The following is a 24,195-nucleotide window of genomic DNA, read 5'->3' on the forward strand; positions in this document are numbered from 1 at the left end:
CGCGAAGAAATATAAAAGTGTATACTCACACTTTTATATTTCTTCATGCAGGTGAAAGTATTAAATGATAATGTCTATGCCATCATTAAAAGTCACTGTATCTTTTATTTCTTTGTGTTAAATATGGTCTCTTTTAGGGGTTAAAAAAGCTCGGGCCACACCCAGATTGCTCTCTTTTGGGAATTTAATTTAAAATTTCCGACGAGCATCCCTCCCCTTTTTGTATGGGAATCTCTGCACCCCGCCCCCCCCCCCGCCCCGGGGCATTTTTCTGGAATGTTAATCTCTTGAAACAGCTCTTGAAACCTTGGCATGTGATCGAATGCTGCATTACCCCTTTGTTCGACGTACTGTATATGCATTTTTTAAATTTGCGTACACGGCCTTAAAAGCTTTTAGCTTTAACTTTTTACCATGTTTAAACAAATATGTATGTGTGTATGTAAGATTGTTTAGCTTTCTTGGTATCAAATGTCAATTAGCATGTTAAAGCTTTATCAATCAAACTGACAGATCACTAATTTAATTTGTTACAGTCCGTCAATCGGCGATATCTCGAAGGATACACACTACATTGCCACAGTTAGAGATGAAGCCCGCGTTTTTCCTCGTAATCGTGATAGCTTTTGCACCGATTTGCTGCTTTGGAGCTTTTGATCAGGCAGAGGAAAACAAAGCAATTGCATTTTTGACTGAATTTAACAAGGTGACCCCCAAGGAAGATTACAAATCCACAGTCGCCTCTTGGAACTATGCTACAAATCTTACTTCACGAAACAAGGAACTCAACACCAAAGCCAGACTCGTCTTTTCAGCATTTTACAAGCAAATGCGATTAAATGCTTCAACATTTGACGTTGAAAAGCTCAAACCAGACACCAAACGTCAAATTGTATTTATCACGTCGTCAGCGACGCCGAAAAATGAGGATGTGTTGCGGAAAGTAACTGAGCTGGAAGCGTCAATGGAGGGCATCTACAGTACCGGCAAAGTTGAAGACAAGGCCAGCGGTAAGATGCTAGAATTGGACCCAGATTTGTACTATATTCTAGCCAATTCACGGGACTACGATCGCCTGTTGTTTGCTTGGGAAGGCTGGCGTGATGCGGTGGGTCCTAAGATTCGAGGTCTCTACAAGGAATTTGTGGAACTAAAAAACAAAGGTGCTGAAGAAAATGGCTGGGAGGACATCGGCGCATATTGGCGATCGTGGTATGAGGTTGATGATTTAGAAAGCATGGTAGAAGGTTTCTGGACCGAGCTTAAGCCTTTATACCAAGAATTGCATGCATATGTGAGATACAAACTTAGTCAGAATTATACCCAGATGACAAGTACCGGTCCCATTCCCGCTCATCTACTTGGCAATATGTGGGCACAATCCTGGGTGAACATCTACGATCTTGTGGAACCTTACAAGAACAAAGCAAGTCTTGATGTCACGGCTAGTGTGGTTAAACAAAACTACACTGCCTTGAAAATGGTAAGGCTGGCCGAGTCGTTTTTTACCTCGATTGGTCTCGAGAAACTACCAGCTCCGTTTTATACGAAATCTATGTTCACCAAACCAAAAGACAGAGATGTCATTTGTCATGCCTCGGCATGGGATTTCTCAATCAATCATGATGTCAGGTATACTTAAAAATAGTAGTTGCCTTTATATTAACGTTCCTACATCTAAGGCATTTTCTTTGCTGAAATAATTTTGAACTTAACAAGGAAATTCTCCCGCTCGCTCAGATCCCTCCAAAAATCGAGTATTTGCATGTTCCGGGAACGAAATCTTCGGGAAACGAAATTGTTTTTCACCAACTGAGAGGATTAAGAGAAAAAAAAACGGATATTAAATGTACTTATAAATAACAAATTATGTGAAATGCTCAGCAAGTAAGGGAATACGAAGACAGGTTTCTATTGAAAACCGATATCCTGAGAATTAAGCCCGGGAATTAAGCCAAGACTACAAGCTAAAAGCTATTGCCAAAGAGATTTACACCAAATGATTTGTCAATCACGTTGAAACCAAACACTTTGATCACAAATTAGTCAAAACGCAAAAATATGCAAACCACAAGAAGGGCGCAAAGACTTAAAAGGACGCATAACGACTTGAAAACCATACAAGAGTGAACCATTGGAGTATCGACGCGCTTAGGGTTTACAATAAAAACGTTGATCGTTGCATCAGTGCTTTCTTACAAATTATGATATAAAGACAATTTGAACCAGGTTACATAACAACTACAGTTGGAGCAAGGTGAAAATCATTTGGTGAATGTAAAGAAAAAAAGAACAATGAACATGAAACTACCGCGAGCTTGTTTAATTCTGTGGCAAGTTTCCCGCCGTTAAACTGTAAAGCCTTCTCATTGAAACAAAAAAGCCTGGTTCGCTTACTGCCCCTTAAACTGACACCTTAACGTCCATATGGTGATTTACTTTAATTTCTAGATTTCAAACCCTTGGCGGTTACTAAGGTCAGTCATAACAACAAAAGACCCGCACAAACAATGAAACTGCCAAAGTAGAATTCAAAAGTGCAATTCAAAAAATCAAAATCGCTTCCGATGTCAAATTCCGAAGAAAGATGAATGTTCGAGGGATCTCGAATGTGGTCACTCCACAGGTGGACCAAGCTCGAAATGTAAGCGTCCGTAGATACGATAGAGTTTACACAACTCGGTTGAAATATACGAATTTGTAGGAAAAAATTAGGTTCGTTCTTGAGCCCAAAAAATTGCCAACTAGTAGTAAAAGTACTCAAAATAAACCAACCCCTTTTTGTAGCTTGAAAAACACTTAGGTTAGAAAAATATACGAAGTTTGTCGCATTGGCATGGAGCTCCGTAAACGAGATGCTTCCGTGAAGCATACACTGGGTTGCCTGTGGTACGTGTTACAGAAAATCAGAAGGCACTGAATTGTGTGGTATTGGAATGGGGTTAGTGTCAGGATGGGAGACCAAAACAATAAACCCCTCATAAAACAGAAGCATCTGACCGAAAATACTATTAACGCTAACAAATGCGAACTCAGCAAGGTACAGATTCTGTTAGCTTGCTTTATGCAAAACAAATATTGATGCAAAAGCAAATAACTATTGATACACAGTTTTTAGAAAGAGCAGAACGAAGTTTCCGGGACGGTCGATCGAGAATAAAATATTTACGACATGAAAACAACATTAATTTTGAACCGTGAATATAGAATATAAAAAGTTACGATCAGCGACAAACATTTTGGGAGATTTTTGCTACGTTCAAATAAATCGCAAAATCGAAAGTGACATGCCGGAATTCAGCGGGCGCCCTGATTAAGTTACCGCGGCATGTTTACTCGCCAAACAGTGAAGTATCTGTGTCAAATGATGGCAAGATACCGGGTTTTTGAAAGTTTCTTTTTCTGTCAGGTGTTATAAAGTTTGACAATGAAATGAGCGAAGTCAAAACAAAGATCACAATCGCCCAACTCTTGTTTATGCAAAGTCAAAATTTACTCTCCAAGACGCGTACGACGTTATTTATCACCAGGTAATTCCATCATTTTGGAAATAGCAGCTACTTTATTATTCATCTGCGTCACAATTTTTCACTGATTTTGGGACTCATTTTGTTGAAACTCAAGCACGCTTCCAACAGGCCTTCTCCCATATCACATTTCAACCTTAAGCTCGAAAATTCAATACACAACGTGATATTATAATTCACAAAGGCAGAAAATACCACAGAATCCTTTTACAGCGAAATTTTTATCGAAACAAACAACATATTTGCTCTTAGAGGGGAAAACCTCTTCCTATTTCATTGCGTGCGTGAAGACAAGAAACTCAATCGTGTCAAATTACCATGTACTTCAGGTAAATACAGCTCACTTTGATTTCGTCTCGACGGGCGATAGATTGTTGTCGAAGTCCATTACTCGTCGCTTTTGAGATTCCTGCCTAGTTTATCCAACTGACTTTCCATTATTGAGCTCCATAAGGGTATATTTTGTTTAAGGATCCACTAAAACGCCATTCGCGTTACATGACTTTCGACGCCATTGCAGGCTAAGTTAATGATTCTACTGTGTCCACCAGAGAAATCTACGCAGTTCCACTACCCTCTCGATCCTAAGAAAATACGCGCAGAAGGCTCTATGCACAAAGACACCACTTACCAGGGGAGTGACAGGCAAGACTTTTACCGACACGGAAAAAAATACTTAAAAAAAAAAAACGGAAATCTACCTATTTTCCGACTGGGTTTGCCATAGGGCAACCCAGTAATTAATCTGTTTGCCTCAATTGTCAACACATTCAGCACATTGTATACAGTATACAAACTTGATTGCGTCTGAGTATACAGAACAGATGAAATCTACAGTTCAGCTTGCCACTGTCCTTTAACAAAAAATTTCATTGATAATTCAATCCTTGTTTTCTTTGTTTATCTGAGAGAAGAAAAACACCCCGATTTTGCTTCAAGCTGAAACAACATATATAATGGCGTGAAGGTTACGTGTAGCCTTGTCTTTATGTTACGTAATTTCTACAAGTGACATAATTTTCGGACTACCTAGGTTTGGTCGAATTTCACAGATAATAGCCCTTTTCTAATTTGCATTAAAATGTAATCTAGCATGTATGTGAGGCAACTTCGGGCTATTTTGTAGTTTTAACCCGAAATTGCCTCGCACCCACGTTAGATTACATTGTATTGCAAATGAGAAAAACTAACCGTGAAAAGGGCCATTGCGACTAATTCCATTTTTGACTGTCATGTGTCTGTCAAAAATGTAAGTACACTAGTTCAAAGCATATCTCCTTGAAAAGGTACCTTTAGTATGGCGAAGAAATATCACATGATAAGTACTCAGAAAACAAAAAAAAACGGTTGATTCTTGCCGCTTTGTGAAGTCTTGACCTCGCAGCATTGTTGGGAGTTTTTTTAAACAATACATGTACTTGGCCAACAACAAGCCAATATCTGGCCAATATTGGGTTGACAAAGTTGGGTCAGGATTGTGTTGCACTTTATCCAAAGTATCCGTGTCATGTGACTCAACCGGATGTTGCCTGTACTGAAATCCTGTCACGCAAAAAAAAAGGCTTTTAAAATTGATGTTTTTTCCCGGAAGTTGGCATGAAATCCTTCATAGTATTATGGTCTGAAGATCGAGTTCATTCCTAGAATGAAGTAATTAATTACTTCACTTTAGGTAAAAAAGTAGCCAGCGTCCCTGTGTGAAGTAGCTGACCCTTTTCATCGGCTGTCGGCGGTTTTCACGTTACGTCATCGCTGTCATGTTGGTGGACGAAAACAAAAGATCTCTCATTAGCTCCTTTTGCTCCTCCACCAGCAATTTAACAAATCGCGCCTTGTAAGTCCACAACATTTTGACCACTGCGATGACGAATATTGTTGTCGATAAGAGTACAGACAACGCTGAACCACTTTCGATTTGTTTTTTACCACAATATTCAACGTCGAAGAAAGTTTTTAATTTAGAGCGTGACCAAAATCATGACTCAAAGAAAGAGCAAGCGTTGTCTATAACTTTCTCGCAATATGATTGGTTTATTTCCCAAAATAAGCGTTCCTGATTGGCTATTACACTGCGTGACAAAATGGCGCGAGCATGACGCGTACAGCGTTGTCTAGACTCTCATGACAACGGCAAATTAGCTAATCAGATTGCGAGATTACAAGCAATTGTGGTAAAATGTGTATTACATCATTGTTATCCGTGTCTCTGAAGATCGCTATTTCACACCAAATATGATTCAGAGGCTGGAAGTATACCACTTTGTCCGTTTGAACAAAGTGATAACAAAACTACTTCCAGATAGGAACAAACCAAATTATTCGAACACAGTTGCATGAAGCGAAACGGATGCGCGTGCGTTGAAAAAGCGTGACAAAGTTGGAAACGTCCTGAGGGTCACGGTCACGTGACAAAAGAAATTCTGGGGCTGGCTCAAAAGTTTGTCCAGTTTTAAACTCCGTTTAACAAACATGCAACATGGCGTGCGAACAAACGCAAGGGGGTCTTGCCAAAGAAGATTAGGGTAGTTTTATGGCCTCGAGATAAAAGATAATTTTATTTGCAACTGAACTGTGTTCTCGTTTTTCAGAATCAAACAATGTATAAACATAAATCACAATGACTTGGTAACCACTCACCACGAGCTTGGCCATATTCAGTATTACCTGCAGTACTGGGACCAGCCCTATGAATACCGCTCTGGCGCCAATCCAGGATTCCACGAAGCCGTTGGCGATACCATGTCACTGTCGGTCGATACTCCTCAGCACTTGAAGAATATTGGTTTGTTGCAGGAATATAACAATGACACAGGTATGATGATAAATTTAGCGAGATACCTTGGGTAACCTGTGGGATGATAATAAAAGAAAGAGGTGCCAAAAAATCATTGGTAGACTGTGCAGCGATGATACGGGTGTAGAAATGCAATGGTTAATAACGCTGCAGCATAGATTTTTACACATTTTAACGAAGAAATTCTTAGACCCCTTGGTTTTGTCTTTCGTTTTCTTTTTTTCCCCGCAGAATCTGATATAAACGCCTTAATGAAAATGGCACTTCGTAAAGTCGCTTTCCTGCCGTTCGGATTTTTGATTGATCAGTGGCGATGGAAAGTTTTTAGCGGCGATATCACTGACGAGAACTATAACAGTGAATGGTGGAGACTAAGGACAAAATACCAAGGCATTAAACCACCTGTAAAACGGACAGAAAAACATTTTGACCCAGGTTGCAAGTATCACATTCCTGCAAACACACCATACATCAGGTATGAAGATTGTGGCCTAAGATGGCCCATTATTAACTATTCACTCCGTTCATACCAATTCTATTCCAGGCATGTTGATCCACACTTTCCATGCCCGGCAAACGACTTGAAGTAATCTTGAAATTATTACAATAGGGGGAAGTAATACGACCGTAATAAAATAGTCATCTGAAAATAACGTTATTATGATAATTTCGCGGTCATTCCGAATAGTTCGGCTTGCCATGAAAAGGGTGAACCAACTTTTCAGGGATGAAATTGGTATGAAAGGTGCGGCTGTTTGAAAAGAAAATATCAAATTTTTGTCGGGTTTTCGCGTACTCCATATTACCTCAAATTTGACCAGTTAATTGACGTCGTTCGTGAACAAAGCAGGGACGACTACCGCGGCTGCGAGAACAAAATATAAAAATACAACTTCAATTAGTTCAGCATTGTAACTGTCAGCAAACTTTCTTGGAAAGAATTGGAATGAAGGGTGTGAAAGTTTGGGGAGAAAATTGAACTTTATAGCCAGGTGCTCGCGTCTTTCACATAACCTCAAATTTGATCATTTCACGTCGTTAGGGAGCTTAAGCAACGACAACGGCAACGGCAACGAGAACGTCATCTCAAAATATAAATTTGCGTTGTTTTAATCGCTTCGTGACTATTTCAACGTGTTAAATATGACAAGGGAGTGGTATTTCTTTAAAGATGACAGCAGTCGGAACGGTACTGCATTTTATGAGAGAATATGAAAATTTATCCTCAAGTGCTGACGTTCTTCATAAAACCAAAAACTTGGCTATTTCACGTTATTTTTTTGCTGACGACGGCAAGGAAATGGACAAAAGTGATAAAACGCACGTGCAGGGCGTGCACAGCTATTGTTTTTGCCTACTAAATATGCAAATTTGTGACGTTCTCGTTGCCGTCGCCGTTGTCGTTGCTTAATAGGGAGCTTACGAAACGAGGACGACGACGGCTACGAGGACTTCATTTAAAAATACGAGTTCACGTTATTCATATCACTACGAAACTATTTCATGTCGTTTCGCGTTAAAAATGTGTAGTACCTGTCGAGGAATTAATCTGGTATGAGTGAGTTGGAAGCGTAGAGAGAGAACTGAAAATTCATCGTCATGTGCTAACGTCCTCCACAGAACCTTGAATTTGGTCATTTCACGTCGTCATTTAGGAGATGACGGCAAAGAAATGTACCAAAATGTAAAACGCACGTGCAGAGCGTGCAGAGCCATTGTTTTTGCTCACTAAACCTATTGTTTTATAGCGTCGTCGTTGCCGTCGGCGTCGTCGTTTCGTAAGCTCCCTAATCTCCCTGTTGTCAGGACGACAACGGCAAAGAAATGTATCAAAATGTAAAACGCACGTGCAGGTTGCGCAAGAGAATAGAGTGTTTTCACGTGACGCCACGGCAGCCATGTTGTTGTACTTAAACAATGGAACGGCCGCCATGTTGGTGTACCAAACTAATCCTCCGGGAATTGAACTCTATTATCATGCAAACGGTTTCTTTTGTTTTGCGGAAAAAACAAGGTTACTCATCACGTGAGTGAAAACACTCTATTGTTATTTCTAATTAAACGTATTGATTCATTACTTGCTTATGCGTACTGATAACGTTATTTGGAAGACTTGTACACACGATATAGAAATTTTCGTTTTCATCTTTTCTCCTTTATCATTCACACCAGTTCAATTCCTGGATAGAATGATGATTGCAGTGAAGCAGAGTTATATTTTAAAATGGCGTCAACTGTCATCGCGGTTCCTAATTAAGCTCTCCAATTTTTCTTTCCTCCATTTTACCCGATATTTTTCAATAATGTTATTCTAAAAAATTATACCCTTCGCCTTGCGTCCCAGTGAAGTTGCATATTAAATGAATAACTTGTCAACTTGTATACCTTTAAACGGAAACACAAAGTAGCTGAGTTCTTCTTCCTCTCTTATCAAAGGTACTTCATGAGCTTTGTATTGCAGTTCCAGTTCCACAAAGCCGCTTGCAAGGCAGCCGGACATACGGGACCTCTCCATACTTGCTCCATCTACAATTCTACAGAAGCCGGAAAAAAGATTGGGTAATGATTGTTTCCTGTGTTAGAGGGACTCGGTTACATAGTAAAGAGTAATGTTGTTTTACGTTTACCAAAACCTCATATATAACTATCGCTCATTGGCCGGAATTTTCGATTTCAGTCGGACAACCACTGTCGACCAACTTGCTTTCGTAATGTCTTCGGAAATCTTCGGATATGCCAATTCCACACGAAAAAATCCCTGCACTCCGAAAATAAATATGTCACGTCAGGAGCCCATCTAGTCACGTCTAGTTGGCAGCGGAAGAATCGGTTAACTCGTACAGTAATTTCCAGTGTGGTGTTACGAACGGAAAACCTATTAGGGTATTCCACGATTTCTAAACGAATTTTTTTCTTAGAAAATCCCTGTTCTATTTGACTTTCAACCAAAATTGCTGGAATTTTTGATCACTCGGTATCACCCGACCCAGGGCCGTATCCAATATTTTTCTGAGGAGGGGTGCACCAGTAAGGTATGGCGTAGCAGACTGGTGACGTTTTCTTTTTTTGAAAGCCTCAGGTCATCTGGGGTGTGTGTGTGGCGGGGGGGGGGGGGGTTCGCACTCCTTGCACCCTCCCTCTAGATCCGCCCCTGCCGGACTACATACCCGGAAAATGTAGCACTGCCAAGAAAACGGGAGGGGAGGGCAATAAAGCCTTGTAAAGCCTGAGTCTAACGTCTTTAAAAAAGGGAGCGGTGTAAGAAATGACGACGGCGACAGCAATACTCTGCATAACAATGACGTAAATACCAAATTTGAGGTTTTGACGACAACGTGAAAGTACAAATGTGAACCTGTCATTCTCTTTGAACTGAAACAGCTCTTCCCAATCTATTTTAGGATACTTCGCCCCTTGTTCAGCGGGAACAAGATGAAATAATCGCGATAGTCTTACGATACAGTACTGTAGTACAAACGGCTGTATTTTTGGATGAAGTTTTCGGTTGGGAGCTTAATTATAAGCAAAAGGGACCTTAAGATCTACGACGGCAACTTCAACAAAAACGTCACCTCAAAATATCACTTTGCTTTATCATAAGTCTTTCGCGGTTATTCTATCTCGTTCACTTCTTACAATTTGGGCGAAGTATCGTAGAAATAAATTGATACAAGCAGTTACAAAGTGAAAATAGAGAATGAAAGATTCTCTGTTGCATGCTCGCGTTGTAAAACCACAAATTTGGTGATTTCACGTCGTCCTAACGCAGAGTTCTGGAAGAATCCGTCCTAAAATCCGTGCTGCACGTGCAGCACGATTATTTATGCTTTTTTAACCGATGACATCATTGTTTTGCGCCGTTGATGTTGCCGTCGCCGTCGTAAAATCTTAAGCTCCCTAAAACGACGGCTACGGGCAACAGCAAGTCCACAAAGCAACAATATCATTGGTTAAAAAGGTAAAATACTCGTGCTGCACGTGCAGCACGAATTTCCGTGCATTTCTCTGCCGTACTCCACAAAACCACAACGTGAAATCACCAAAGTTTAGGTTTTGATGACAACGTGAGCATGTAACAATGAACCATTTTTTTCCTAATTTAACATTAAAACCGTTCGTACCCATCCAGTTACAGGATAGTTTGCCTGTATTGTACAAGGTGAACAATATACACTTAATGTATCTTGCCGAGGGAAACGGTTAGTTTTGTTTTCCCGAGACGAAGTCGCGGGAAACATCAGGACTCGAGTGAAAACAAAACTAACTAGTTTCCCGAAGGACGAGAAATTAAGTGCTTTGTTATATATTTAGACTTTTCCTTCAAGAATCGCAGCAAAACATCCGGAGCAGGCAACAACTGCGGAATTGTATCCCGGTCGGGATACGTGTACATTTGAATTTGATCAGGGGCACGTGACCAAGAATCAACCAATTACAGTGCTCGTTTTGTTGCGTGAAAGGCTAGGTATATAACAAGACGGAATAATCGCCAAATACTTGCGATAGCGTCAAGTTACATTTTGGAATAACGTTTTCCTTGTCGTCGCCGTTGTTCTTGCTTAAACTCCCAAATGACCATGTCAACGAGAACGTCACTCCAAAAGAGTAACAGTGCTATCTTAAGTATTTTGCGATTATTTTCATCTTGTTCACTTGTTCAGGTTGTACAATACGGGTGAACTATCCTGTAGCTGGATCGGTACGAACGGTTTCAGAATAAAGATGCAAACTGAATGGTTCATTGTTGTATTCTCGGGTTGTGGTCAAAACCTAAAATTTGGTGATATCACGTCGTTGTTTCGTGACGTACGGCAAAGAAATGCACTGAAGGCGTGACGCACGTGCAGCATGATAATTTTTCCTTTTTTGGAGTCTTTTCACGTGACGTCACGGCGGCCATGTTGGTGAACAGCGGCCATGTTGCTTTTTTACGCAATTGCAAAAATTGCGTTCATAACTGCGTGGATCAAAGCTTCACTTGAAATTGAGCTCTATTATCATGAAAACGTTTCCTTTTGTTTAGGTGGAAAAACCAGGTTACAGATCACTTGAGTGAAAACATTCTTTAACCAGTAATACTTTTGTTTTGTGGGATAGTCGTCGCTGAAGGCTGTAGCCGTCGTCGTTGCATAAAATTCCCCGTTCCCTAATGACCAAACGAAGTGACGATAACTTTACTGCGATTTTCATAATCCTGCGGAATCTTACCTTCAAGCGCTAAGCGCCAAACTGCATTTTTGCTTCCATCAATCAAATTTTCGAACATAGCCGGGAAAATCGACTCCGCCCCTGGAAAGAAAATTGAAGTTCTTATTTCGTTCACAGCTAGAACACCATTAAAGATATTTTGTTAGAAATTCTTCAATAAAAAGATTCGTACAGATTCCATCGCTTTCCAGCGGCGTCGAGTTTCAATATACGAATGTACCGTGGGAACCAAAGATGCTGATTGGTGGGTTAGAAACGCATCAGTTGATTTCGTCATCTGTGGTTGGCGTCGAAAGTTTGATTGATGGAAGCCAAAACGCAGTTTGGCCGTTGGCGTTTGAGGATGAATTCCGCAGAGTAATGAAAAACGCAGTAACTAACCTCTCGCTTTTCGCAGTGACATGTTGAAGATGGGGAAGAGCAAACCTTGGCCCGATGCTCTGGAGAAGCTGACGGGAAGTAAAGAAGTGGACGTTTCAGCCATCACAGAGTATTTTAAACCCTTGTATGACTGGATGAAGGAACAAAGGAAGGCGATCGGTTATGCTCCACCGGGGTGGGACGAGGACCGTGACCCAACGGCTGGGGTCCCCTCATTTTTACCGGTCTTGTGGCTTTACATCTTTGTTTTCCTGTTTACTGTTGCGTTCCTCTGGTAAAAACATTCTCTATAACTGTTGTAATACTGGGCAATGATTCATGCAACTTTTCTCGCAACGAATCTTTTTCCATTCTTCAGTCAATTTTTTGGGAGGGGGGAGGGGGTGGTAGGTAGACAAATAAGACGCCAAGCGTGTATATAGCCGGTGGTTGCTGACCAGGAGTCCTCTCTTGTAGGAATCTAGCATGTGCTTAGCAATGCATATTGTCAATTTATCATTCAAACTGCGGTAAATAAGGGAAGAGTTGTTGCGAGTAAAAAAGAAGATGCCGTTGTTTTCGACAAACCAAACCATTAAAGGACATACTCGTAAAATTATGTCTGAAAACGTTTTATTTGCTAAAGTGATCTGATTTCTTTTATGTCACTCTTCATGCGAAGACTTATAATAGGGGCTCCATAACAAGGCTCTCCCACCCCTCTCCTCCCATAATGAGAAATACCCAGCCCCATTGAGGACTCCTTGATTTTCAAAGGAGTCCTTTTTCACCCATGCAGGTCTACCGTGGTCTGCAAACTGCAACAGCCCTTTTCACGGTTAGTCTTTCTCATTCGCATTACAATGTAATCTAGCATGTATGTGAGGCAATTTCGGGCTATAAAATTTGTAGTTTTAACCCGAAATTGCCTCGCGTAAACGATAGATTACATTGTAATGTGAATGAGAAAAACTAACCGTGAAAAGGGCTATTAAAACTGCAAAGAGCATTTTCAGATCGTGTGTTTAAGTTTAAGTACGAAGAAGCGAAGCTGAGGTGGGGCGCCATATTGATTTTACTTATAACATAGCAATAGTGTTTCACATGAGGAAAAAAATATTTTTCTTTCTTTATTTAAAAGAAGAAAAACGACAGGGTTTTGTTTTAGTATTAATAACATTTATATAAGAGATAAGATAAATTCCTTACCAGTATATGCTACGGTAAATAATTCAAAAATTTCCTATAAATGGTAGTTCTATTTCTTAAACTAATATTTGGCAAACGAAATAAAAACAATTCCTTACTCCTCCGCTAACGAGGAAGTTCCATCCTGTTTATCAACTCGAAAATTTTATAATACATTGACGATACGGTTTTATCACAAAAAACTAAAGAGACACCGAGGGAGAATCGGCAGAAAGTGAAATGTCGCACTTCATAGACCGAATTCCAAAATGGAGGCCACAAAATGTATTCTTTTGTTTATGTGCTTATTAGACTCACAAGCCTCGCTCTCAAGCAACACTTCTTTTGTATTTTGTACATGCAACCTTTTTGAAGATACGGCGGCCATTTTGATTTCTATTGTTTCGAAAGACATAATGGGATGCTAAGGGGGCAAATTAAAATGTATTTGCCCCCTGGGCATCCCATAATAGCTATTTGAAACAATAAAAATCAAAATGGCCGCCGTATCTGCAAAAAGGTCTATTAGCTCATAAACAAAAGAATATTTTTTTGGCCGCCATTTATGCATTCGGTCTATGACGTCAAGTGAGCGGGCCGACGTCGAGTTGCGGAAGATAACCGGAAGTGAGCTGACTTCCTCTTTTAATGTTTCCTGACATTACCACATTTATGTTATGTATCTTTTCACTATTACAGACAATCATTTCAAAAATATAGGCGAAACTAATACGGAGGCATGCAAAATGTTCATTTCCGGTCTCCGTCCGTGGCTTAGCCTGTTCTCCAGGTGTTCATTTGTTAAACGCGGCGAAAGATGGAAGGGGCTTGGGACGGGAGGCGGGAAGGAACCGCCGCCCGTCGCACGCGCCCCTCCATCTTTCGCTGCGTTTACCAACTGAACGCCTGGAGGACAGGCTATCCGTGGCTCAAAAACGTCCCCTCGTGCTTAAAACTCCCTCTTATGCCATAGCGTGCTTGCGTGTTATGTCGATGTCTCGAGAAACAGCCACGTGCCGACTTTTTTTCTCAAAAAGTAACCTCAACAAAAATTCAAATAATATGACATCAAACCGGGCTTCTCGCTAGGCACAACCATTAACCATTATTACTTCTAGGTTTTAAAACAATTTAACCAAACAAATTTTATAAATAGAAGGAATCTGATCAGAGCTGTTGTTAGAACGCAATCTGACCCAGGTAGGAACTATCTCGAAATTGTTACACCATGCGCCACGCCATTTTCTGATCATGCGCAGTAAGGCCACATCTTTCTGTGGGCTGTTTATCAAGTTGTGCACGATGGTTCTAACTTTTGAGTCTTTGTATGGAAGCCAAAAGTGTAACCATCAAATAAAAGCTAACGGGCAGCACTTTCATTCGGTGCTGTTTCCTACGCTTTACAGGTTTGCTCTTGCTGTTGAAGCTTGTTGAGTCGTCGGATGAAATATTTGGGGTGCTGCTTAAAATAATTAGAACTTTAAAACCGTCCCTTAAGCGTAAATGAGAACAATTTGTTCCAACCGTTCTATAAGGAAAGTTTGCCTTTGTTTCTTGATAACTGAAGAATCTAAGACTCAAAACGACTTTACCAGGTTGACCTGAAAGTTTAAACACAACAGCGCAGCAAATACAGTCATTATCAACTTCTCAGCGGTGCCTGTGCACTGACCATGCGCTTTCGAGTTTGCTCCTTTATCCTGTGGGGTCATCGTTTCTTCTGTGTCCGGTGGCGTTGTTGGCACCACACAAGGATCCCCATCAGGTCCCTGATTTTCGGGCCATCCAATCTTGTACTTAGAAGTACATCTTTTGTCTCTCAACCACAAATATAGAGGCCAGAAATATTCCTTCATGGGACGAGCATCTACGGTTCGCTTGTCGATAAGGGTTTTTAGGGTATCGGACCAGGGCTTACTATTGCCGAGTTGGAGCATGTCTCTGAAAAAAAGAAGGAGAAGAATCCAGTTACTACTACCTGAAGCGATTAAATGAGGGATTTCCAATTGAAGAAATGAGACTTCCAAAGGCAAAAATCTGAAGATTTGAGCATGCGCTGGATTGTTATTTGATCGAGTCCCAGTCCTCACCTGATTTTTTTGCCTGCTGCGGCTGACTTGTATATAGAGCACTGGTGAAGAGGTCCCTCAACGCCAGCTGCCTTACAGGCAGCTTTGTGGAACTGAAACTGCAGCACCGTGCTAAGAACGGACCTGGGACAGGAAGGACATAGATTGGCATACCAACAAACATAACTCTGCAGACAGTCATTCAAACAAGCCAAATGTCAGAACCCAAAAGACAATTACGCAAATGACACAGGCGACGGAAGTACGAAAGGTGCGCATGCGCGATGGTCTCTGTTTTAGTTTTTGACTTCCGTTTTGCGCCAGCAGTTCTAAGGGCGGCTTAGCAGTGAAAGACGGCAACGTAACAGTGAAAGGCCAGGTAACTAAGCACGTAAGTGTGAAAAGGTCTATTCTCTATTTTCGAATTCCCCATAATACACTTTGTTTGCCCCCCAAATTTTGCATAAACCATTGTTTTCAAATGCTCTTGGCAATATGCAGTGTCTCCAAGAGCATTTGAAAACAATAGTTTATGCAAAATTTGGGGAGAAAACAAAGTGTATTATGGGGAATTCGAAAATAGAGAATTGTCCCGCCGTACTGCTGGGATCTAAACTGCAGCGATTGTATAAAAGAGATTTCATATGTTAATTAACTCCGTAGTTAACACATAACATCCTCGAGTCACCAGATAAAAATAAAGCTCTTCAAGAAAGACATACCTGACGTACTTTGCGTCATTGGCTATAAGATAATTTGCCCCAGGGTCGAAATCTCTCTCTGTCCTCTGTATCGGAGGTTCGATGCCCTGGTACTTAGTTCTTAGTTTCCACCATTCAGTGTTGTACTCGCTTGGTTTAATCTTGTCTTCAAAGACGCCCCAACGCCATTGGTCCATTAGATAGCCAAACGGTAGAAAAGCAATGTTGTCTAATGCCATTTTCATCAAGGCATTTATCTCCGTACCTGAAGAAATAAAAGGAAATGGGCCTAATCACTAGGCTCAGTCTCCAGCCGTGGGTGTCTCGGTGCGCCCGCGATCCTCCCCACACCCACGGCTGGAGGCTGAGCCTACCTAATCACTCCTTTTATTTATTTTATTAGCTTTGCCTTTATGTACCCCCCCAAAAAAAACAAAGAACAAAAACAAAACGTACAATTAATATATAAACTTTGGCAGCGACATCGCAACAGCTGAGTAGCCAATTACTCCGGGCCCAGGAATAAAATGTATGTAAAAAGAAGGAAAGAAAAACACTTTACGTGCAGCACATTATTGGTACGTCCAGAAATCTTGTGGGGTTGCATTTCAAACAGATGGTTTTAAAAGTTCGAGGATTGTCCAGATTGTAGTTCATTCTGACAGCAATAAAAAAGCGCGCGCAATGAAAAAGCTCGCTTTCAGAACAATCTTCTCGTATAAAAACTCTCTCCTTTTGGGTAGAGGAGGAGGAGAATTATACGACTGTAATACGTAAATCAAGGAAAACGGCATAATATGGTGACTGCAAACAGATTGTTTTTACATTACTTCCATTTACGAGTGTTTTAGCTTTATAATTCCATGCACAGTCGGAGACGTATCCAGGTTTTGAAATTTGGGGGTCCTCTGGAGCCCTTCTTGAAAAATTTGGGGGTCCATTGCAAATTTTTGGGGTCTAGCTAATTAATATCTCACAAGATTAATTATTAATATTGGATGAGGCACCGACCCCTGCGCGGTTTGAGAAACACTCATGAAGTATCTCATCTCCGTCGCTGTCGTCGACTTACAACTCCAATACTAGGTCCATGTAACGGCATTTTCACAGACCAAGCAATTTTTAGACAAGTTCTTAAAAAAGATTTTGGTCGCACGAGTCACTATTCTCAATCCCAGGGGCAATAGTTTCTCATGCAAGACTTGTGATTAGCTAGAACTGCCTGGTTGCGCGGGAAAAGCTACAACCAACCCGGACGGCAAAACAACGCCGATCCACAAATACAATGACGTTGTACGTTGCTATTCATGGGCTCATACCCAGAGGTAGTACAGTACTGTATTTTCAAGGACTCTTGATTTTTTTTTTCGCTTTCCTTAGACTCAGCTGCGGAGTTAGTATTTTCAGCCAGGTTTACATTCAGGGACAAAAGCAGTGTCGTTACGCGACGCTCCTCCCACGAAGGAGCGTTGCGTGACGACACTTATACGGCTGCGCGGGAGACAAGCGTTGACCCCAAATTTAGCATATTTTAAACGCGTGCTACAATGGCGGCTTATCCAATCATATTAATTAACGATGTAGTTTTCAACTCAATGATGTACTGGAAATGCTTCCGTTGGTAGTATGGGCAACTGTTACTTCGGAAGTTGTGGACAATGGGTGACATAAAACACTGTCACACATGATGTTATTACGCAAAAATCTGCCCAAATCTCCCCACTCGGGGACAGATTGTCACATACATGAATGAGTTGGCTAGCAAAACCTTTGATTCATATTAAGCAGTATTAAATTGCTACATGGGTCTTTCCTTGCGCAGTGAAGGCGCGCTAACTGAAACAGACAAACGCGGCTTTGTAACAACTCACCTTTGTCATCATGGACATAATTTTTAAGCAGTCCAACCTCGGCAAGATACTGTGGTTTAGAGGCAAAAAGCGACATCATGTCACCCACAGCCTGGTAAAATGCAGGATCTACGCTGTCACGATAGATAAACGGCTGATCCCAAAACGACATGTAGTAATAAACGTGTGCCATCTCGCGGTGTGTCGTGACAAGCCAGTCTTGCGTGACCTCTGTGCACTGCTGTATTCTGACAAACAAGGGGCAACAGCATTGATTCGTTTTTGGAGAGTAACGGAAAGCTCATCAAGGGGAGCCACTATAACCCATACTTGGCCTCGGAGTCAATCCTTTTCCGAGTAGATTTATTTATAGCACTTAAAGCCTCCCTTGGGAGATTCAGCGCGTTCACTTTTGTAAAAGCCAATCAAAACAAAGCTATCTCAGCGTCAAGGGAATGTGATACTTTTCGTGGGAAAAACCTTTTACTAAAAATAAATTCATCCAGAAAAGGGTTGACTCAAGGAATTAGTGAAGATAGAGGCTTCCCTTGGTGAGCTCCTGGGTTGCATGATGACAAAATCTACGGAATGTTAAATAAAAACACACTAACACAAACTCAACGCACGCACAAACATTCAGGTCAGCGGAATAAGGGGAAAAGGTAACGCCCTTTTCTCCTCGCTTGCTAATCAGGAGAGGAAAAAAGTTGGAACAGTTCTTTGGAATTGTGCCCACTCGCACATCTAATTAATAAGTGAAAAAAGGATTAAAGTTTAATGCTATCAAATCCTCCCACAATCATCCGTTCACCTCTTAAAGCGATTTCGAGAGCGACTAATCAAAACAAGATAATAATACCAATAACAAACTCAAAAAATGAATTTTTTTAAGAGAGTATTGAGTTGTGAAAATCTTGTGGTCCTCATAGGGAAATTACTCCGAGGCATTTAACAGTTTCCCTTTTTGATACAGGTCACTCTACTGCCAAATCCTCGAAATTTGACACAAAGCATTTGAGAGGGGGTGGTTTTGGGTGAGAAAAGATAAAGCCAGCGACTTAGTCGTTTGAGATATTGAACAGGCTTACTTTAAGCATGTCACAAGAAGAGGCGTTGAGGTCCACATCATTTTATATTTGGATTGCAAGAACCCAACAAGGCTCTCCTTGTATGATTCAAGCGCGCTTGTCCTACAGGGTTCTATTTTCATTAAAAGTAGATGAAAGGTCCTGTGTAGTGGAACATCGATTTGAACAAATGTCAAGAGAATAGAAGATTTAGCACATAATGTCGGAGTTTCCCTGCACTGAGGTTCTTTTCAACACATCTTACTGCAAATTGAATGGACCTTTTCACGGTTTCTGACGCCATATTGATTGAGGGGCAAACACGGCTTAAATTAAAGTGAATGTATGGGAACTTTGCCGACTTTCAACCATTATAAATCCTTTAAGGTCTGACGATTGTGGATAGCGAGAATACCTCTCAAGAAGTACTTCTATTGAGATTATTTTCGTTAAGTATGACGATCAGAATCAAGCTATAACGACCATAAATGAAATTTGTAAATTTCATATAAACCCTTGTAAACAAAATTACGCAAATTCCCGCGAAATTTGAGGCGACAGGAGATTTCTAATATCCAGTTTTCAGACGTTGTGCCTAATGGCTTGCGTAATGATATAATTTTCCGTTGAGTGAATGATATTTATAAAATGACTAAAAATATTTAAAAAGTTTTGAAATCTGCCCTTTTGCAGCGGAGTTATGGAGGTTTGAATTCGGCCAAAATCCCCATACATTCACTGTAATTTAAGCCGCGTTTGATGTCAGAAACGGTGAATTGGTCTATTGGCTTAGTAATATCTTTTTTTACACCCAGGAACCAGTCATCGTTTACGAAGAAGAGACCGATTTTCTGTTAATGTGCAAGCTTAATAGAAGAAACGTGGTCTACAATCCCGGACAAAATTGTTCAGTCACTTTCTACTTCTTTCTCCATGTCTAAACAATTTATTTCAATGTTAAATTTGCGCTTCTCCATAAACATCATTGTCTTGGGTGGGTCGGGGGACGAAGTGTTTTAAGGCTTTTGTTGCAGCTTTTGTCTAAAAAGACTAAACTGGAGAAAGGTCTCAACTATTTTTGTCCATTATTATAGGTTTAGCGTAGTGAATCACTTTAAAGCCGCCGGGAAAACTCGTCGTTTGATCAACTTTCAAAAAGCAAGCAAGTAGAAAATACCAATGGCTATAAATAGTTTACTTCATAGAAAGTGCGGCGTACGGGGTTTTATGCACGAGTTGTTTGTGTCAAAAACCCGAACGAGCGAGGAACGAGCGAGTGAGGGTTTTTGACACAAACAACGAGTGAATAAAACCCCGTACAAAGCACTTTCTATGTCGTAAACTCTTTATTACACATAACATGAGAATTTTCATTAAAATAGTTTTCTGAACGCGAATTAGAAACAAAAACTCACTAACAATAGAACCAAATGCAAATTTAATTTAATTCAATAACAAAGTACGATTTGCACGATTTGCACGATTTGCACGAGATGCACGAGTGATTGGCATGGAAACGCCTTTACGCTATCGCTGATTGGTTATACTTTCACATGTGAAATAGCTGTACGCCATTCTGATTGGCTGTATAGGTCTTTTTCACATGTGAAAATAAAGCGTATAGATTTGTACAAATGAGCTTTATGGAATAAAATTCTCATGTTATGTGTAATAAATACATTTATGCTCCGATAAAAATTCAAGATAACGCGTTCTGGAAGGAATTTAAAAATGATTTTTTATGTCGAGGTTATCTTGCTATTAGCAAAATCCATCGCATTTTTACAGCACCAAAAATTCCGTAGTGGGCGCTGACAAATGCACAGCGTGAGATGTGGGAAAAACTGAAAGCATTAGACTGAGCACAAATTAGAATAGAATTCAAAATTATCGTTTTACTCGAAACTTTGTTGATATTTTCTTCGTTTCATTCATTCACCAGGCACCCCAGCGTTAAGGCCCGACGACCGTTTCATCGCCTTAAATCTAATCTCTTCCTCTCTCCTATCCAAACTAATTATCGAAAGGTCATGAGTTCGACCCTATCAGTCTTTGAGCACACTGTTTGCCGGAACCTATTTAATATTGTTTAGGAACACACCCGCGTCATTATTGAAAAAATCCTCCCTTTTTTACGGCCATGACGAGGCTTGCAGACTGCTGTGTCATAAGTATTCGATTCTGCGACGGACATTCACATCAACAAGTCGACCTGATCCGAGGAAGTCGCACCCTAACGAAATTTTCACGCCAAGAAAAACATCTTTCATGGCTAGACTGAGAAACTTAATACATTCGAAACAGTATCAAAAGAAAACAATTTTACAACATGGATTTTCAAAGATATGGACAAATAGTTTCCACTCGAAAAAGTCATCAATAAATAGCTGCAGAAAACGAAAAACGGAAGCAATACGCAAAAATTAAATTTTTCGAATGTTATTTGGATGGTGATAGCTGACCTTCACTGTTGTCAATATCTCCGGAAATATGGTAAGGGCGTAGGTTAACAAGACCCAAAAAATCAGCGTGACTCATTGATTTCTGTCATTTCTCCACCAACACGACTCCCAAAAAACCAAGTCAGCACCACATCATCAAATAAAATTATCTAAATAATATCTAATTATCGAATTGACAGCTGTCGACATTACTTGATGGCGAAATGACTGGGTTCCTCACTTTTAAGTATTGACTGAACTAACCTCACGTCTTTTCCACTGCCCTGAGTAAACATGTCCCAGGCTGAAGAATGGCATTCAACATCCCGTCCCTCGGGTTTTCGTATCATAGACCTCTCTTGAAATTTCCTAGGAAGTTTGCCGAATCCGAGGGACACGAAGAAAGATTCCGCCACTCGGATCATGTCCTCGATGGTGTAGTTCTTCTCCCTCATGGGCAAGGTTGCGTCGAGACCCGGTTTCCTCTTGTATGGTTTTACAAGAGGATATGTCCCCACCCATGAATCTGCCCACATACTGCCCAGAACATTGGCTGGGATAGCAGAATCTCCTAGAGATTGCGGAAAGTGGTCACTGAGTTTGGAGCGAACATACGCGTGAAGCTCTTTGTAAAATGGTTCCATATCTTCCCAAAGAGTTTTAACGAGCTCTGGAAGATTCCGCAACTCGTGTAATTCGCGCAAAAAAGTGCCATAGTTTGAAAAATCGTTCTCTCGCGCTCTCTGGTTCACCAGCTCAACGTATTCCTCAAAAAGCGGTCTTATTTTCGGACCAACTGCGTCACGCCATCCTTGCCAAGCGAGATTTAAGGTAGAATATGAAGGGTTGTTCGTGTTACTCATTGTATTGGTCAAGTCCGGAAAAAGAGATAGGTTCATCTTTGTTACAGGATCATACACTCGAGTAGTACTGTAAATTTGACGCATTTTAATCTTCTTGCCCTGTGGATCACTTAATGTCCAAGACAATCGAATCAATTTGAGTTGTCGCTGAAAATCCTCAGATAGCTCTCCCAAATTCGCAAATTCTGACGCATTCAATCGCGCTTCCTCCAGGAATGCGTTGTACTTCAAAGATGCGGCTTCCAGGGAAGCGATTGCCTCTTTGGACGACACGTTGGTAGCGTATCTCCAATCTGCGACTTCAAATTTGTTTTTCTCGACTGATCCACGAAGATTGAATTCGCGAAGGAAGTCCTCGGCTTTAGCATTGTTTCCAGAAGAAACGACTTGACTGAAGATATTAAAACAAAAGACGAGTAGAAACATCGCAAGACCAAATAGAACAAAAGTTAGAAAACAACAAACTGAAAACACGAAAGCCTTTCAGCTTTTATCCATAGCAGATAAGCTGTTTTGAATGGCACGTCAGTTCGAACCTCAACCACAAATACCTCGTTTATGTCAAGCGGTGATGAATGAAATTAGACACCAAGGCATTTGATACTTACACATATGACCCTGGCCTTACGTTTTCTTTCAAAGATTACGTGGGGGAGGAATGATTGCGTGACGAACCCGTAAGAATCGTTTGCGTGGGAGGCTAACATTCGTAGTGCTCCTATAGTATTAGAAGTATCTGGCAAAAATGTTGGACGTCGGCGAGTAACCATAAAACTGAACTATGTCTGGAAGCGATCACATCTTCATCATATGTGTTAAAAATTACCTTCGGATTTTAAGAGTAGCTTGGTACACCACAGCAGACAGGCGGCAAGTTCCATGCCCTTCTCTTGGTGAAAAGCGCGTGGGTTTTTTTACGTTCACAGGGTTATGACCGGTTTTGCACATTGAAAGGTTGTGGGATGGGGGCTTCGGTTTATCGTCCTCATCCTAGCGATTCCTTTGTTAATCAAACAATTGATAGTAGTCATATTACGATGATGAGGGATCGACAACGAATTCTTAAAACTACAATAGTAACCCGAGCTCTCAGGAGATTGAAAAGTTCGGAGATTTCCCAGCACAAGGACATAATGTTTTGAAAAACGATGATCTTAGCTTCGATTACTTGGATTCGCTGCCCGAGACCAGGAAGACCCTTTTTCGCTCAAACTGTTAAGAACTACGCGAATAAAAGCCTTACGACCATTTTACCGCGTGTGGATCAATCTCGAGGAGGAGCCGTCCTCCAAGAGGAGTCCGGAGGGCAGCTTCTTGAATTTAACCAGACTCCTAATCGGAAGAAAGGTAACAAGAGAGCCTCTCTTTGCTTTTTTCTAAGATTCGCCGAATCGATGAGAAAACAAATGGTACGGCGGCCGTACCATTTGTTTTCTCGCCGAAACAAGCTGTTTTAAGACAAACATGATGGTAAACGTCCTCTGTCATCTTCCAACGTTCCTGCTGTTCCACCGCTCCTACCCGGCATTCCATAACACACAATGTCGTACACCACAGACCAGACAGTCGACCAGACATAATAAGCTGTTTGGCATCGTTCGGACATTTTGAGGTTAGGTCTTCGTTTTAGAAACATCCCAATGATCAACCTCAAGAGTTGGACGATTGTGATCTTTGTGTTGAATTCGCACATTTCTTGTCGACTTTTATAACACTTGAAAGTAAAAAAAAACTAACAAAACAACAATCTTGCCCCCATTTTGCCACGGATGTATTCAGTTGGAGACCCTGGGAACGAGATTGGAGTTTTCCGTCAGCAAGTCGTATATCAGTTAAGGTCTCCCATACTGATACTAACCCCGCTGCACAGGGCTTTGCTACCGTGAATTTTTGTCGTGGAACTTGAACTTGCTATTAGGGAGCTTAAGGACGGTGCCTACTAATTAAAGATATTTTTGCCCTGGTTTATGATTGAGCAGGAACTGTAGATCTTAACAAGTGTTATTGAAATCCAAAAAGAAAATTGGGGGTAACCGGCAACCGGAAGTCAGCTGTTTTCTCTTTTGACTTGTCTTCACACAACCACGTTTACATTGCCAAGTATCTTTTCCCCATTAGAGATGATTA

General features: G+C 40.9%; 2 protein-coding genes across 3 annotated transcripts in view; one reads left to right on the top strand and one right to left on the bottom strand.

Moving 5' to 3' along the window:
• Positions 1–12,505, top strand: part of LOC138030266 (angiotensin-converting enzyme-like) — a 14,036-nt gene extending 1,531 nt beyond the window's left edge. Inside the window, exons 2-6 of the mRNA XM_068878166.1 lie at positions 537–1,632; positions 6,116–6,339; positions 6,553–6,796; positions 8,758–8,880; positions 11,927–12,505. Of these exons, the coding sequence (XP_068734267.1) occupies positions 537–1,632; positions 6,116–6,339; positions 6,553–6,796; positions 8,758–8,880; positions 11,927–12,188 (1,949 nt within the window). The 3' untranslated portion in view covers positions 12,189–12,505. The remainder of the gene's footprint in view (positions 1–536; positions 1,633–6,115; positions 6,340–6,552; positions 6,797–8,757; positions 8,881–11,926) is intronic.
• Positions 12,506–12,995: 490 nt separating this feature from the next.
• LOC138030267 (angiotensin-converting enzyme-like) lies at positions 12,996–22,622 on the bottom strand. 2 transcript variants are annotated; one of them, XM_068878168.1, is made up of 5 exons: positions 21,470–22,622; positions 17,719–17,945; positions 15,878–16,112; positions 15,168–15,290; positions 12,996–15,018 (listed from the first exon to the last, which is right to left on the bottom strand). In XM_068878168.1, the coding sequence occupies exons 1-5, from the start codon at positions 22,492–22,494 to the stop codon at positions 14,655–14,657; spliced, it is 1,974 nt and encodes a 657-aa protein (XP_068734269.1). In that variant the 5' UTR covers positions 22,495–22,622; the 3' UTR covers positions 12,996–14,654. The 2 variants fall into 2 exon arrangements, with proteins under 2 accessions (XP_068734269.1, XP_068734268.1); XM_068878167.1 differs by having other exon boundaries at positions 15,869–16,112.
• Between the last annotated feature and the right edge of the window lie 1,573 nt (positions 22,623–24,195).

The sequence above is a fragment of the Montipora capricornis genome, chromosome 13, assembly GCF_036669925.1.
Source record: "Montipora capricornis isolate CH-2021 chromosome 13, ASM3666992v2, whole genome shotgun sequence".
Lineage (NCBI taxonomy): Eukaryota > Metazoa > Cnidaria > Anthozoa > Scleractinia > Acroporidae > Montipora > Montipora capricornis.

Bases quoted from the DNA above. Each gene is read 5' to 3' on its own strand.
- LOC138030267 (XM_068878167.1), bottom strand. From the start codon at position 22,494: ATGTTTCTACTCGTCTTTTGTTTTAATATCTTCAGTCAAGTCGTTTCT. The intron at 17,946-21,469 runs GTTAGTTCAGTC...CTTGTTTGTCAG, and splicing joins GGCAGTGGAAAAGACGTGAG to AATACAGCAGTGCACAGAGG. The intron at 15,291-15,868 runs GTATGTCTTTCT...TTCCTGTCCCAG, and splicing joins AATGACGCAAAGTACGTCAG to GTCCGTTCTTAGCACGGTGC.